This window comes from Pseudozyma flocculosa (assembly GCF_000417875.1).
Source record: "Pseudozyma flocculosa PF-1 unplaced genomic scaffold scaffold00009, whole genome shotgun sequence".
In the NCBI taxonomy this organism is placed as follows: Eukaryota; Fungi; Basidiomycota; class Ustilaginomycetes; order Ustilaginales; family Ustilaginaceae; genus Pseudozyma; species Pseudozyma flocculosa.
Window position 1 is genome coordinate 566,567 of NW_006920877.1, and position 15,315 is coordinate 581,881.

Genomic DNA, 15,315 nt, shown 5'->3' on the forward strand with positions numbered 1-15,315 from the left:
GATGGCGGGCTAGGCGAACCACTCGGCCATGATGCGGTGGGCGGTGCCGCCCAGAGGGCCCTGGGCCTCGCACTGGGCCTTGCACTCGGCGAGGTGCTTGGCGTTGCACTCTGCCGTGTTCTCGGTTTGGCTGGTGGCAAGGGCGAGGGGACAAAGGGAGAGGAGGTGTGGCAATCGCGCATCAGCCATCTGTTCGTACGCCGCGCCCCGCCATACGGAATGGGACGATCGCCCATCAGCCTAGGCTGGTACGCCACGCTATGGTGCGGCACTCACTGGCACTGTCCGCAAGTAACGCCGTTCCTGCAGAAGGGTTTCTTGCCGATATCGCCGACCGTCTTGCCGTCCTTGACGCACGAGACCTTCATCTTGGGGCAGATGTCTCCCTCGTCTCCCGCCGCAGCCTGCACGGCGGCCTGCCTGGCCGAAGTGGCGTGGTCGCTGGCCCAGTCAAAGAGGTGGGCGAGCGAGTCGGGCACGGTAAACGTCACGGTGCGCGGTTCGGTCAGGTAGGGCACGGCGAGCGGGATCTGCACCGCCTCGTCGTTGACGGCGTCGGAAGAGGCGGTGGCGGGTGCGCCCGTCGTTGCCGTTGCGGCGACGAGGAGCGAGAGCGGGAGGAGGGTGGCGAAGCGCATCGTCGATTGACTTTGGAGTGGTGCAGCTGTGTATGTGTGTGTCTGCGGTGGTGTAGGGTGGCGTGGTGCTCAAGATAGGACGGTGGTGGTGGCGAAGGACGAGTGGTCGAGGACGACGGCTTATATCTCGCCCTCCGCCTCGCACTCCTCCCCACCCCTCTCTTGTCCGTCAAGCGGGGAGTGAGACGGCCAAGCGAGCGGGAGGCTGTGCAATCCCTCCACCGTTTCACAAGAGCCGAGCAAGCGGCCGGGGGGCAGGGCGAGGGGCGGGTAAAGCGGGGCCAGGTCGAGCTCGTCGACCGCACGGTAGGTCAGGGTAGGCCAGGCCAGGGTGAAGACGGCAGGCGGGGTCGTCATCGTCTCGCCTCGACCCGAGTCAAGCCTCGCCGCGCAAACCCAGGCCAGGCCAGGCCCGGCTATGTAGACAAGCTCGCTGCTTCAAGCAGATGCATCAGGCAGAAGCAGGACAAGGCCGCGCCGGCTCATTCAGGCTTCTCTCCACCTCACGCTCGGGAACCAGGCTAGGCTTGGCCAAGCGGGGGGCGGCATAAAGGCCCCAACGGCCGAGGTGAGGAGGGACGAGGGAAGAGGGTCCGACGACGGACTACGTCATGATCCCCCCCTCGGCGAATGTCACGCGACGGAGGAACGAGGATTGCGGGGTGAAAGCGTAGGGCCAGGGCGGGGTTTGACTGTGCGTCTGTATGTCTGGCTTGGCAAGCGAAGCAGGCGGGGGCGAGAAGGGGCGAGGCAGCAAGGGCGAACGTGAGGGGTTTAAAGCTGCGCCACTGAGGCAAGCCAAGAGGCTATTTCCGGCATCAGTCCTGTCGAGCTCTCTCTTGCACAGCGGCTTGCTCTGCTGCTATCACACAGACTGCTGTCAAGGATGCTTGTTTCAAGCGCTGCTGCTGCATGCTGTTGCGACACCTGCCTGTTCTCTGTTGGCTGTGCACATCTGCAGAGCAGGCAGGAAGTAGCAAGGGAGCCTGCAACAGTCCCCTCTCACTCAACACCATGAACCCACCTCCTTGCTGTTGAAGATGCTTCAACAAGTCCTTGAAGAAGGAGACATCCAACATTCTTTGTGGCAGCTTCAAGCAGCAGACTACTGGGCTGCAACAGCACCAGTGGATGTTGTACTTGAGCTCTTCAGAAAGTGTGGCAGCATTGCGGTCGAGCCAGAACCGAGTCCCCAAAGGGCCAAACCGCCAGAACGGTATCGACAGCTTCGACACGCATCGTCACCAATCTTTTGCCATTACCCTCCGCGGCAAAGCCAACAGCCGGTGCTACAGGGTACGGCCGAAGCTGTGCCAAGCTCTGGTCGAACGACACGGCATCGACGACACTGCTGGGATTGAGCTTCCAGGCGCCCAGCCGGAGCACTTTGCACTTTTCAACGGGAGAGGAAGGCCTTCTTCCGGTACACCGCCAGAGGTCTGGGGGTGTATGTGCTCCCGGCTTCCTTCGAAAAGTTCGAGGAAGTCGGGAGGCAGCAGGCCAAGGCAAGCAAGCTCATCCTCGAGCTCTTGCCTCTGCTCATCAAGGTATTTGCCCGCCAGAGGGGGCAGTACTGGGCTGCTTTCAACCAGCTCCACATGGCAACGGCACCGGCACACATTAAGGCGAGCCTGGCTGAGGTGGAGAAAACGGCAAAGGAACTTGAGGGCACGGCTCGAAGGGCACGGAAGCTTCAGCGTATGGGCTGGCTCATCGCCAGTCGGTATCCACCGGCAGCATAGGCACCCACCACGCCACCTGTGTCCATTGTCCGCTTTGTCAAAGTTCGCCCCACAGTTAGCCCCTTCTCAGCATCAGCAGCTTCCCTGACCTCGTCGATCTCTCTGCTGAACAAAAAGGGCGGGTCAATCATTGAAACATCGCACCATTTTCCGACAGAGCACATGCAGGCAATCAAGATGCGAGTTTGATGAAGAAGGGGATGCGAGTTTGATGAAGAAGGGGATACAAGTACAGCATGAAGAATCAACGAGGAGATGCGCGGGAGGGGGATGTGAGGACGGTCCATGAGGGGTGGTAGATGCCATGGGAATGCAGGAACGAAGCGAGGGCGTGAGGAGGGCCGACTGGGTCACAGCTCCGTCTTGCTGGGATGGCGAGCGGCGTCGTTACCACGTGCCGTCACCGTCGACCTGATGCCGAGTCCTTGGAGGCAGTGGTCGACGGATCGCCTGCATCCCTCGACACCTCGCTCCAGCCGGACTGTCAGCCAGTCGAGTGCCAGCTTGAGCCACGCCTGCGCCCTGGCGAGCGGCGAGGCGCCGTCCTCTCCGGTGGCGTCGGCCGGGTGCTGCTGCTGCTGCTGGTGTCGCTGCTGTTCCTTCCGAGCGTTGGCGCCCTTACCGGCCGGAGACGACGGCCCGCTCTGGCGTCGCTTGACGGCCGTCGGGTCGGCAGGGGTGCGCTCCTTTGCCTCCTTGGACGGTGCGGGGCTGGCGCTCGGTGACGAGCCGGCGATGGCCGACGGAGGTGCACCGACAGAGCTGGCCTGCTCGCTCTTCGACTTCGTGTCCGGAAATGCGTTCGACTGCGGCCGCTTTGCCTCGAGGGCCAGCTTGCGCTGCTCCTGGTACATTTCCCGGAACGTCTCGACGGCGCGCAGGCTCTCTGCGACGCGGTGCGCGGCGTTGACGAGCGACACGAGCTCGCTCCTCTGCAGGCGCACCGGCTTGCGCTCGCCGGCCTCGTTGCCGTTGAAGAGGAGCTTGAGCGCGGTGCCGATGCCGTTGACCTGGAGCTTGCCCCACAGGCGGCACTTGTCGCAGCCGACGCAGTCCATGATGCTCGACACGTTGCGGAAGTGCTGGCGGAACTGCTGCTTGAGCTCAAACGACTCGCGCGTCTGGCCGCTAAACATCTGCGCCTCGTCAAACGTGCTGGGGCACTCGCGGGCGTTGTGGATGACGCGGTCCAGCTGCTCAATCGTCTGCCGGTCGGTGATCCGGTCGCCCGAGTCGAGCGAGAAGCCCTCGGTCGAGTCGCCCAGCCGCGACAGCGCGCGCATCAGCAGCACGTAGTCAAAGTAGACGTTCTGCAGCCGCTCCGGGTGCTCGGCGATGCGCGTGATGAAGCACTCGAGGTTGGGCGACCACTGGCCCGTCTTCTGGTCAAGGAACTCGTGGCAGATGTGGATCGAGATCGAGGCGTGCAGCCCGCTGATGAGGCGGTAGAAAACGCGCTTCTCGAGGCATTGCTCGTTCTCGCCGCTGTCCGAGGGGGCTTGGAGCGAGGCCATCAGGCTGCTGAGGCCCGCCGGCCCTCCAAGCGCCGACGAGCCAGACAGGAGGCTCTTGTCGATGAACCCGCTGCCTCCCGAGGACAGAGGCCGGGCCGGCTCGACAAACTTGACGCCCTCGAAGCAATTCTCCTCGTAGATCGACTTCCACACGCGGTTGGCGCTGGGCCCGGCGTAGCCGGTGAAGCGCTCCGGATTCTTCAGGAGGTCGACATAGACGGCGTCGGACGAGTTCTCGTCGTCGAGGTGGCAGAACTCGGTCGAGGAGCACGAGCACGACGTGTCCGAGGAGCCCGGCGTGACCTCGGACGGCGCCGCAGTGGTGACCGAGCTGAGCCGCTTCGAGCGGAACTCTTCCGGGATCTCGGACTGCAGGGAACGGGGGCGCCGAAGGGGAGGAGGAGAAGGAGCGGAGTATCAGCCGCCGTTCGCATAGTACTGCGCTGCCGTCTCGCTTTGTGGGACCACGCCAACTCACCTCGTCGGACGTCTCGACGCTGCATGCGCGGTTCATACAGAGGCCGTTTTCGTTCCAGTAAGGGCACTCTTTAAAGAGGTCGACCTTGTAGTAGCGGAAAAAGTCGGTCTTCCTGAGGTCGTCGATGCGGCGGAAGAATTGGCTGTTGATGGTCTCGACGGTCTCAAAGTCGCAGGATGCGTCTTCGATCTTGCCGGTAGGCTTGCAGATGTCTTCCGAGGCGAACAGCTCGCTCTTGTCCGACGACGAGGACGTGGAGGCGAAGGGCGAGGTGTGCTGCTGGTGCTGCCTGGACTTCTGCGGTGCGGTAAGGACCTGCTGGAGGAACTGTGCGCCTCTTGCATCTGGATCGGTCGAGGCCTTGAAGAGAGCGGGGGTGCCTTGGGCATTGATGCTGACGGCGGAGAGGACGAGGCAGGACAGAGTGGCCAGGAGCAAGAGCAGTGGCAAGAAGGAGCGGGCCAGGTGGCGAGTCCGCTGCGGCTTGCCGCACGGGCGGTGTGAGCTCGAGGCCATGGCCGTCGACTTTGTCGCGAAGGACAGGCCCTACTGCGGGATTCAGAGAGGGGGAGCTGCGATGCGAGCAAGAACCGTTGGCGTGCGAAGTGGCCGTGGTAGTTTGGAGAGGAGAGGCCTCGTGAGATCGAGCGACGAGGTCCGGGAAGAGGGTCGTGATGGTCCGGGTACGAAGGGAGCAAAGAGGCGGTGGACGTCGAGCAGTAGGTTGGTGGTTGCGAAGAGGGAAGTCTCGGTGGTGGTCGATTACAGGGGCGAGGATAGAAGAGAGTGGTCGGTGGGGGGGTTGTGGGACTTGTGTTGGAGGCAGGTAGAAAGAGGGGCGAGGCCGGGAATGGCCGTTGCAGCAGCAGCCCGAGGACGAGAAGCCCTAACCCCGGGCGGCCTGACTTTCTGAATTGTGGGTGGCGGCCGCGGGAAGGCGGCAGAGGGCGGGACCCTTGGCCTGCACTCGTTGGGCGCCCCTGCCAGCGCCCTGCCAGCGCCCTGCCAGCGCCACGCCAGCGCGCAGGCCCTTGCATCCGCAACCCACCCCGCCGACGTGGAGGCTCGCCGGGGCTTCCCATACCTTCGAAACCGTATCGGGACCAGTACTCCCGATCCAGCCTCGAATCACGCGTGCCGCGTCGTCGAGCGAGGGCCCAACACACCGGAGAGCAACACGGCCCCGCTCGACGGTTGCCTTGACCCTCCGCCGCCCATCACACCGCAGTCTACGACCACCGCCATCGTCACCATCGTCACCACCGCCACCACCGCCACCACCGCCACCATCGCCACCGACAAGCCATGGCCACGATAAAGAGACCCACCACGCCGCTGCGGCGTATCTCGCGCGGCTCGCTCAACGCCCTCTCTCACTCGCGCGGCCCCTCGTCCAGCACGCCCCTCTCGTTCCTCGAGCGCGCCCTGGCCGACCTGGTCGACGAGACCTCGGTCCTCCAGGCCAACCTCGAGCAGGTCGAAGACATCCAGGATGCACTCGGCACCTTCAACGAGAACTTTGCCATGTACATGTACGGTCTCAGGATGAATGCCTGGTGCGTCGCGTGGCCAGAGGCGCCTACCGAGGAGAGCTTCAAGCGCGCAGAGCAGAGATTCAGTGAGTATATATCCTCCTCCCGGCATCAGCGACACGGACCTTGCCTACCGGTTGCTGACGAACATGGCTTCCAAACCTCTGGCCACGTCTTGGCTCCCCGAACGTGCGACAGCCCAACAGGCGGAGCACTACGCAGCCCAGCAGCACCTTCAATCGACCATCCAAGGCTCGCACCCGTACGGCCACGGCAGCGATCTGTCAATGTACGGCGGTTCCTCTGCGGCCGGAACAGGCGGCGGCGGTGCAGGCATGAACCCGGCCGACCAGACCTATGTCACTGCCGACGACGAGAGCGTCTACCCCGAGCCTATCAACGTCCCCGCCCACGGGGCCCAGCAACCACTCAAGAGCGCGCTCAAGCCCGCCCTCAAGAAGGGCACCACGGGAGCGGCGACAGCGGCGTCAGGCTCGACAGCCAAACCGGCGACAGCGGCGGCCAAGGGCAAGATGACGCTGGCGCAGAAAAGAAAGCGCGAGGCCTATTCGGACGAGATTATCGAGACGCTGCCGCTCGAGTTCCGCGGCAGCGATCCCAAGGCCAACAGCGTGGCCAAGGGCACCATCATGGCGCTCATCGCGGCGGGCAAGAAGGGCATCCGAGGTGAGCATGCGGCGTGCCCGTCGACACAGAAGCCGACGCCGTGCGACTCACCATCCCTCTTGGCGACCCTTTCCCTTGCAGCCGCCGAGATTGTCAAATCGCCGGACATGCCGCAGGCCAAGGTCAACAAGACGTTAATTGCCTTGGTCGCCGCCAAGCATGCCACCAAAGTGTCGAACAATGTGAGTCGAAGGGCGGGCCAAAGCGAGGCGCTCGATGTGGTGAATAGACGCTGACTGGACCCGGTCTTGCTGGTCGCTGCTCTGGCCATGGACGTCGCCCTCGCGTCGCACAGGGCGTCGTGTATATGCTCGATCCGGCGCGGCATTCAAACCTGCCCTGACCCTCGGCCCTTGTCCTCGCAGGCACTCTTCCGGCGTCTCTGGCCGGTTGTAACACTACTCTCTTTGTCGGTTGCGGCTCCATCTCTTATCGTGTACGATGCAAGCAACTTGTTTCTTCCTCTTTCTCGTTGGCTCTTCTACACTCTTCTCTGCGCAAATCGGTCGAAACAAGACGGGAGCAGCAAAGGGCCGGGGACCGCTGGAGCGACGTCGTTTCACTCGGGCTTCTTGCGTCCCTCCTTTTCGGCCTTTTCATCCTTGATATCCTGCCTCCTCTGTGAGCGCTCGCGCTCCATTTCCATGCCCTCCTTTGTGAGCTTGCCGTCCGGGTCGTCGGCGACCTTGGCCATTGCGTCAAAGTCGAGGTTCTCGGCCTTTGTCGAGAGGCGCTGGCGGGCGTGGTGGTCGAGGTTGAGCTCTGGGTCGGTGAAGAGGTGTCGGAAGCCAAAGAAGAGGGCCAGGCTGGCAATGGCGCCCGTAAAGAGGAAGAGGGGCGTGATCTCGGGCCGCTGCATCGTCTGCTTGAGCTGTGCGTCGTCGTCGTTGTGGGTTGCGGCGGGTCGGTTGGCAAGAGAGGCAAAAGGGGAGCAAGTCAGGGTCAAAGCGGCCGCCAGAAGAGGAGAGGAGAGGCTGGGCTCATATTCGAGGGAGCGGACAGGCAGGCAGGCAGCTACACTCACACCGGCGGCCTTTGCGCGGGACTGGTCATCGAAGCGACGAGGGGTCGAGGAAAAGAGGCGGCGGGTCGGACCGGTCGCCGCCGTCCCCATAGGCGCCGGTCGCGCTGCGAGGACGAGGTTGCGGAGGCTCCGTGGGGCGGCCATTGTGAGCTGGATGTGGGTCTATCGGTTTCCTGGCGCGGATGGTGAGAGCGGGCGGAGGTCGAGGTCGTGGTCGAACGATGGTGATGGTGGTGGTGGCTCAGCTCGAAGGACGGCCAGTGAGGGAAGCGGTGGATGGATCGCCTGACCGCGACGGCCGGCGCCAGGCCCGGGGGCGAGGCGGGTACTGTACCTAGCAAGCTGCGAGGATTCGAGGAGGCAGCGCAGCATGATCCCCAACCTCTCTTTGCGGCGGCAACGGCAGGCAGGCTGGGCTGGCCGAGCCAGGGTCTCTGTCCGCCATGACTTCATACGGCAGCCGGCCCATGACCGTGTGCCCTTGAGCAGCGGCAACAAGCGGCAGCCCATTCGTGCATCGGGCAACAAGCCGAGCCAGGTTGGGTTCCCATCGATCGGGCTGTCCCGCGCTTGGCAGGCCACGTTGCGGCCGGCGCCGGCCTTTCCGACCGGCCTGTCCACGCTGCCCACCGGCGCCTCTTGCCTGTCGGATGCTTGCCGAAGGGGGACCGACATGCTGCTGGCGAGCACGCACGGCCAGGCCGACGAGGGCTGAGCTGGGTGGCTGTGTCGGGCTCCGTCTCTTCGTCGCGCGTAACCAGCAAGGTCCTCTCTGCGTCTCGTCTCTCGTCGACCTCCAGCGAACGGCTTGCTGGCTCGCCCTTCTTCGACTCGTCCAGGATGGGCTCGCTCCTCTCCATCTTCGCGTCGACCACTCCCACCGACGACGCGCCACATTCCACCGGCTCCTCCTCCTCCTCCTCTTCGCCGCCTGCCTCGTTCGTCCCCTCGTCTGTCCCCCTAACCTTGCAACCTGCCGCAGCCATGGCCACCTCGACGCTCCGCGCCACCTGGCGCCCGCTCAGTCTGCCCGCCGCCTCGGCGCACGCGCTGCAGCGCTCGTCGCAGAACGTCTCGATGATCTCGACCTCGACCTTTTACGTCTTTGGCGGCGAGCTCAAGCCCCGCACGCCCATCTCGGCCGACGTGCTGCGCGTCGCCTTCGATCGCGACCTGGCCAAGCCGGCCGACGTCTTGACCCACGCTGCCCCCTCGTCCCCCGGCCAGGGCGACGCGGCCCAGTGGCCCGTGGCGAGGGTGGGCGCCCACCTGCTCCGCCACCCGGACCTCACAAAGACCTGCCTGCTCCTGTGGGGAGGCAGGGGCGGCAAGGAGATGGCGCCGCTGCCCTACTCGGACTACGAAGACGTGTGGGTTTTCGACCGCGACACGGCCAGCTGGTTCACCCTCGAGACGTCCGGCGACAAGCCGCCGATGCGCAGCTACGGCACCGCCGTCGGCATCCACGAGGCAAAGGACCGGGACAAGGTCTACGTCCACGCCGGCTGCCCCGTCCAGGGTCGCCTGGCCAGCCTGCACGTGCTCGACGTGGCGACGAGGAAGTGGACCAAGCTGCCCGACGCGCCCGGGCCCGCGAGGGGCGGTACGGCCATCACGACCATCGCCGCGCCCGGTGAACCAGCAAGGAAGCTGCTGGCCAGGTGGGGCGGCTTCTGCGGCCACGAGGTTGGCGGCCCGCTCGACGTCTTTGACCCCAAGAGCAACGCGTGGAGCAGCCACGACGCCAAGGTCGAGGGCGAGGGCGTCGAGCCGTCCAAGAGGAGCGTGCACGGCTTCGTCGAGCTGTTTGGCGATCGCAAGGTGGCGACGGGCGGCGGCGAGGAGAAGCAGGCGCTGGCCGTCATGTTTATGGGCGAGGGCGAGGGCGCTCCCAAGGAGCTCGGACACGACGGCGCTGGCAAGGTGAGTGTCGGACCCGGTAGCACGGTGGCCTCTTGGGTGGCGCCCACGTCGGGCATGGCGCTGGCCTGCATCTGTCGCTGATGGCTTGACTGACGTTGACGTCCCGCTGTTCTAACTCTGCCCATCACTTCGTTTTCGCTCGCTCGGTGGCCATGGCCGATATGCTGCTCAGTTCCTGTCGGACGCCTACCTGCTGCTGCGGTCCAAGTCGGGAGCGTACAGCTTCCAGCGGCTTTCGGTCGAGGGCAAGGTGCCCGAAGCGCGCGGCTGGTTTGGCTACGACGCGCTGCCCCTCTCTGCGGGTGCGAGCGGTCACGGGCAGGATGGCACGCGGATCGTTGTCCAGGGTGGGCTCAACGAGCACAACGAGCGCCTGGGCGATGGCTGGGTGCTCGACATTGTCTAGGTTGGCGGTGGCGAGTCAGCGCTGCGGGCGCTGTCGGTGGTGGTCAGCTAGGAAGTCATGGCCACTAGTCTGAGCTGGGCTGCGCTGCTATGTGACTACCAGAGTAGTCTGCGGCTTGCTTGCTTGCTTGCCGTCGTGTGCTGGGAACGCTGCGCTCGCTGTGGGTGCGTGTATGAAGCGTGAAAGGAGGATCGATATGGAGGCGTCAGAGGGCCGTGCGGCAGCGTGGGGCTAGCCAAAGTGGAGGTCGTCGGAGGCAAAGGAGCGAGGCAGAGGTGCAAAGGTCGCTGGGCAGAAAAAGGGGCGGCAGCGGCAGCAGGCCATCATGACACGAGGCACGCGGCCAGGCGGCCAGGTGCAAGAGTGCAAGAAGCAGTCGGCAAGTGCGCGCCAGACGAAGGGGGGCAAGCCAGGCGGCCAGGCGGCCAGGCGGGCAGGGTTGGATCTCGCATGGCCCGCTTTGGCCTGGCCGGCTCAACCCACGCTGGCCTGCCCCCGCCTCGCCTCGACCCGCCTCGCATCACCTCGCCCGAGCTGAGAGGCGCGCCCACCCTCGTCTGGCCGCCGTCACCACCACCACCACCACCGCCAGCCTCGCCTCTCACCACCTACCAACAACACCACCTCCTCGTCATCCTGGCCGACTCCTCACTCGACAGCACTGCACTGCACTGCTCACCGTGCACCATTGAGGATCGTCCACGCCCCTAGCCCCACCCTCGCCTGCTCCGATTGCCCCGGACGATAACAACCTCCGCACGCGACCCACACCGACTCGCCTTTGCATTTCCAGCGCCATTCGCCGTGCTGCACCCTTTGCCACACCCATCGTCGCAGGACCACCCTTGCCTCCTGCTTCACGCCTAGCCATGGCACCGATCCGAATCCCCTCGGGCTCCTACAACGCCTCGTCCTCGGCCGGCCAGGCCGCCGCCGCGGGGGGCACCGGAGGCGCAAACTGGACCGTCATGGTCAAGTTCATCCTCATCGGCGACTCGTCCGTCGGCAAGTCGTCGCTCCTCGTGCGCCTCACCGACGACCGCTTCCTCACCGACCCAGACCCCACCATCGGCGTCGAGTTCGGCTCCCACCTCATCCAGCTCGACAACGGCGAGACCGTCAAGGTGCAGGTGTGGGACACGGCGGGCAGCGAGAGCTTTAGAAGCGTGAGTGGCGCCCGCACGCTCCGCCGATCCGGCCAGCGTCCCTGCGACATGGTCAGGTCGGCGGCGGAATCTCATCTCTTTCTCTCTCATATCATCTTACCTGAACTAATCTCGCCCTCGCCCTCGCCCTCGCCCTCGCCTTGCCCCGCGCAGATCACGCGCTCCTACTACCGAGGCGCGGCCGGCGCCCTGCTCGTCTACGACATCACTCATCGGCAGTCGTTCCTCAACGCCAAGACGTGGCTCGACGACGTACGCTCCCACGCAGAGGAGCGCGTCACCATTGTCCTCGTCGGCAACATGTCTGACCTCGTCGAAGACGAAACACAGGAGGGTTCCGGCGGCGGTGCGACGGCCGAGGCAATGACGCCGAGAGCGCGCACCGAGAGGCGGAGGAGCAAGGGAAAGAAACGGGAGGTGACGACGCAGGAGGCGAGAGAGTTTGCAGAGCAGGAAGGGTGAGTGGTGATGGCCGCGCAGAGAATGGCAGCGTGCGGCGGAGGTGCTTGCACCAGGCTGACCCTTTCCCATCGGCCCATCTGTATCACTGCAGACTGCTGTTCCTCGAGACGAGCGCAAAGACGGGCCACGTGAGTAGCGTCGAGACGGCGCTGCCGCACATCGACGGCAGCAGCCATCCATCACTAGATGTCCCGCATGCTCACCTCGGCCGCCTCCCATCGTCGACACCATCATTCGTCGTGCCCCCCTCCCTGTCTCTGTCTGTGCAGAACGTGCAAGAGGCGTTTACGCAAGCCGCAAAGGACATCCACGCCAAGTTTGCGTCGGCGGCGGGCGACGAGAGCACGCTGGGGCGCAACGCGCGGTCAAGAGCGAGAAACGGGCGGGCGGCGGGTACCGTGACGCTCGACGGCGACGGGTCCGGGGCAGGCGGAGGCGGTGCGGCCGGCTCGGCGGACGGTGCGGCGGGAGGGTCGCAGGGCATCGTCGACAAGACGACGGCCTGCTGCGTCATTTGCTGAAGCCTCGCGATGCCAGCCGTGTAAGGGTCGATCGGAGACGAAGCGCCACCTGCATGCCATGCCATACCTTGCCTTGCCTTGCCTTGCCTTGCCCTGCTGTGCCACCCCATTCGAGCAGGGGAGCCCCAGCCCGCGGTGCGTCGTCGTCGGCGTCGTCGGCGTCGTTGGCGTCGTCGGCGTCGATCGATCGATCGATCAAAGTCCCATGTCATGATCGCGAGCCCCATGTCTGTTGTTGTACATCGTGCCGTCGCTGCCGCTGCCGCTGCCGCTGCAGCACGCATCTATCCTCGTCTACTTGGTCTGCTTCTTGACGACGCGGAGCAGCTGCGTCCCCTGCCTGCGGTACGCCCTCGTCCTCTGCTCATCATCGTCCTGGACGTCGGCAAAGGTAAAGTGGCGTTTGAGGAGGTTAAAGAATCTCTTATCGGCCTGTCGAGTCGAATCGGTTCGGTTTGGCAGTCGAGGCGCCCGGGGAAGGAGAGTGGAAGTGGCGTCAGACGTCGGATGGCCAGAGGGGGTGGGGGGGGGGGGGGGGGGGGGAGTAGAGAGCGAGGAACGAGGAACGAGGAACGACGGAGGCTACGAACCTTTCTGCGCTTCTGGTAGCAAAACAGGATCTCGGTCGATGGGCCCGAGAGGGCGAGCATCGTGTCTACGAGGGGCTGGAAGGCCACTTCGAGGTAGACGCAGTCGGCCAGGAGGAGCACGTCTGGCTTGTGCGGCACCGTGGCGGGTAGCGGTTGGCCCCTTCGGCGTTATCGTGGTGGTGGTAGTGATGGGTGTCAGTCGAGGGTGCATATGGCGAAGGAAAGAGGGAGGAGGGGACGTACCAGTTTAGCTCTTCGACGAGGCAAGGATCGACCATTTCCGCCTGGTTGAGGGCGTGGTTCGACGTCATTAGTGGCAGCATCGGTCTGTGTGTCGTCGAGGCAGAGGGGAGGGAGGGAGGGGTCTGAGCAACGTGATCAAAGGAGCCGTGCGATGTCGCATAGTCGGGGAGCCGCGCGGCCCGACACTCACATTTGGTCCGTCACCCAGACCCGGCATCCCAACCCCATCTTGGCGACCAGGAAGCCCACCAAGCCCGTCCCGCTCCCGAGCTCCACCACCGTCTTTCCCTTCCAGCCCGAAGACGTCGTCGATTCAGCAGAGGAGTAAGAGGAGGAGGAGGCAGCGGGTGCATGCTTGGAAGCGATGTAGGCGCCGAGGACCTCTGCGGCGGGCCAGATTTTGCCACCGCATCCCTCGGTCATATCGAGCGTGAGGACCACATCGTACCACGCCCTGCCACGCTGCCCTTCCCCATCTCCCTCCACCGTCGCCGTCGTCGTTGGAGACGCTGGTGGCGGTGAAGCGGGGTCAAAGGTGATGGGCGCGACCGAAGCGTCGGTATAGTAGCGTATCGTCACGCGCTGGTTGATGATGCTATCCCTCTGAACGGGCACAATGGAAAAGTCGGTGGCCGTCCTGACGTCGCGCATGTCCTTGCCATCGTCATCGTCATCGTCGCCGTTGCCGTTGTCGTGGTCGTCGGGGCAAGGAGAGGCGGCGAGAAAGTGTCGCAGCGGATCGATGGCGTCGAGCGCTTCGGCCTCTTCGAGCGAGTTGCGGTAGCCCGACACGTCCCCCGCTCCGTCGTCGTGGGGTGGTACCGTCATGCTCCCTCCTGTTGCTCGTCGTCGTCGTGACCGTCGTCGGTTCGTCCGTTTGTTGTCTGTATCTCTAGGATCAGGGGTCGATCTATGTGGCCTTTGTCGAATGAGAGGTGTGGGGCAGTGGGGGATAGAGGCGGGGTGGCGTGCCGGGGAGAGAGGAGGGAATAGGAAGAAGAAGAGGCGCCGCCCCCGTTTGCTTCCTGACCCGAGCTTCTTCTCGCTCAGGGTTCAGGCAAAGCGAAGAAGCAGGCCAGGCCAGGACCGGCCAACCGACTCTAATTTTAGCCGAGCCTCTGCTCGCAAGCACGCACGCTCCGTCGGCCAGGCCAACGCAACCACCGCAGACACGTAGAGAGAAGAGAGACATGAGGTCGAGGAGCGGTCGAAACGGGAGACCGACCACCTGGGTTTCAGCTTAGACGACGGCCAGGCGGATCATGCCGGGACAATGTACAAAGGAAGCAGAGACGGCCCTGGACCTCGCTCCTACTCGGCAGCGGGCGGGTCGACCTCGTCGGGCGTCGCCGTCGTCGTCGGCGCCGTATCCGTCGTGACGGCGGTGACGGCGGCGGGTGCCGCCTCGGCAGCGGACGAAGACGACGTCGAGGCAGTGGCGGCAGCGACGGCAGCCGCAGCGGCAGCAGCTCGGGCGGCATCCTCGGCGTCGGCCATGGCCTCCTCGGTGGTGAGCGGCTCCGGCTTCTTCTTGGGCTTGCCGCCCTGCTGCGCGCTAAACTGGCGCGTGCCGTCCGGGTTGGACACGTCGGTGTCGTAGAGGCGGAACGACAGCGCGCTGCGCTCCTGCTTGTCGAGCATCAGGTGCACGCTGTTGGCCGCCCGCCAGATGGGGAAGCTCAGCGCGTCGTCGAGCGTGTGGCCGTTGTGCTCGCTCGGCACCACGTCGACGACGTGGCCGCCAATCTTGCGCGAGCGCAGCACCTCGCCAAACGCGCCCGGCACCCGGTCGAGCGTGGGGAAGTAGTTGGCGATCAGGAACGTCAGGTCCGACAGGTCGATCCGGATAATGCTCCGCTCCTCGATGTGCGGCCGCATCGAGAGCAGCGCGTCGTTGATGATCCGCCACTTGCACTCGAGCTGCACCTCCTTGCCCGCATCCTGCTTGCCCAGCGCCTTGACGCCGCAGTTGATCAGCCGCAGGTGCAGCGGGTTCATGTGCGGGTGCGGCCCGCGCCCCTCGCCGCCGCCCGTGATCAGCGCACGCGCAGCCGTAGACGTAAAGTAGACGCTCCGCACCGGGTTGTGCTCCGGGTTGCGCACGAGGAAGTTGTGCTTGGGGAACGTGGGCTTGAAGTCAAAGAACTTGAGCACCGACTGGATCTGGTCGTTGGTGTAAGGCACGTAGGCGAACGGGTCCTCCTTGTACGGCAGGCCGCCGGGCATGCCAAAGCCGTCGTTGGTCGAGTGCTTGGCTGCGCGGTCGGCGGCGTGCTTGTCCTCGCGCGTGGCGGGCGCCGGCAGCTCGTCGGGCGTCGCCACCGCCGCCGCCGCGGCCGCATTCGCCTCGTCGTCCTCCTTGACCCGCTTCGACGCCGGCTCGCCCTCC

At 64.9% G+C, this 15,315-nt stretch overlaps 8 protein-coding genes across 8 annotated transcripts in view; 3 read left to right on the forward strand and 5 right to left on the reverse strand.

The window, feature by feature from the left end:
- Positions 1-9: 9 nt before the first annotated feature.
- Positions 10-638, reverse strand: PFL1_03137 (uncharacterized protein; the record flags this gene model as incomplete). Its single annotated transcript, XM_007880653.1, has 2 exons — positions 10-130; positions 277-638. The coding sequence occupies 2 exons, from the start codon at positions 636-638 to the stop codon at positions 10-12; spliced, it is 483 nt and encodes a 160-aa protein (XP_007878844.1).
- Positions 639-2,730: 2,092 nt separating this feature from the next.
- On the reverse strand, positions 2,731-4,888 carry PFL1_03138 (uncharacterized protein; the record flags this gene model as incomplete). Its single annotated transcript, XM_007880654.1, has 2 exons — positions 2,731-4,263; positions 4,373-4,888. The coding sequence occupies 2 exons, from the start codon at positions 4,886-4,888 to the stop codon at positions 2,731-2,733; spliced, it is 2,049 nt and encodes a 682-aa protein (XP_007878845.1).
- A 789-nt stretch (positions 4,889-5,677) lies between these two features.
- On the forward strand, positions 5,678-6,934 carry PFL1_03139 (uncharacterized protein; the record flags this gene model as incomplete). Its single annotated transcript, XM_007880655.1, has 4 exons — positions 5,678-5,990; positions 6,103-6,591; positions 6,673-6,773; positions 6,887-6,934. The coding sequence occupies 4 exons, from the start codon at positions 5,678-5,680 to the stop codon at positions 6,932-6,934; spliced, it is 951 nt and encodes a 316-aa protein (XP_007878846.1).
- Positions 6,935-7,150: 216 nt separating this feature from the next.
- On the reverse strand, positions 7,151-7,759 carry PFL1_03140 (uncharacterized protein; the record flags this gene model as incomplete). Its single annotated transcript, XM_007880656.1, has 2 exons — positions 7,151-7,462; positions 7,616-7,759. 2 exons carry the CDS (start codon positions 7,757-7,759, stop codon positions 7,151-7,153), a joined length of 456 nt encoding a protein of 151 aa, XP_007878847.1.
- Positions 7,760-8,599: 840 nt separating this feature from the next.
- PFL1_03141 (uncharacterized protein) lies at positions 8,600-9,944 on the forward strand (the record flags this gene model as incomplete). The annotated part of the gene is made up of 2 exons (XM_007880657.1): positions 8,600-9,538; positions 9,711-9,944. 2 exons carry the CDS (start codon positions 8,600-8,602, stop codon positions 9,942-9,944), a joined length of 1,173 nt encoding a protein of 390 aa, XP_007878848.1.
- An 869-nt stretch (positions 9,945-10,813) lies between these two features.
- Positions 10,814-12,093, forward strand: PFL1_03142 (uncharacterized protein; the record flags this gene model as incomplete). The annotated part of the gene is made up of 4 exons (XM_007880658.1): positions 10,814-11,110; positions 11,264-11,568; positions 11,664-11,700; positions 11,842-12,093. The coding sequence occupies 4 exons, from the start codon at positions 10,814-10,816 to the stop codon at positions 12,091-12,093; spliced, it is 891 nt and encodes a 296-aa protein (XP_007878849.1).
- A 294-nt stretch (positions 12,094-12,387) lies between these two features.
- Positions 12,388-13,754, reverse strand: PFL1_03143 (uncharacterized protein; the record flags this gene model as incomplete). Its single annotated transcript, XM_007880659.1, has 4 exons — positions 12,388-12,525; positions 12,684-12,843; positions 12,927-13,010; positions 13,117-13,754. The coding sequence occupies 4 exons, from the start codon at positions 13,752-13,754 to the stop codon at positions 12,388-12,390; spliced, it is 1,020 nt and encodes a 339-aa protein (XP_007878850.1).
- Positions 13,755-14,237: 483 nt separating this feature from the next.
- Positions 14,238-15,315, reverse strand: part of PFL1_03144 (uncharacterized protein) — a gene marked incomplete at both ends in the record, with an annotated part of 3,319 nt that continues 2,241 nt past the window's right edge. The window contains one exon of the mRNA XM_007880660.1: positions 14,238-15,311. Within this exon, the coding sequence (XP_007878851.1) occupies positions 14,238-15,311 (1,074 nt within the window). The remainder of the gene's footprint in view (positions 15,312-15,315) is intronic.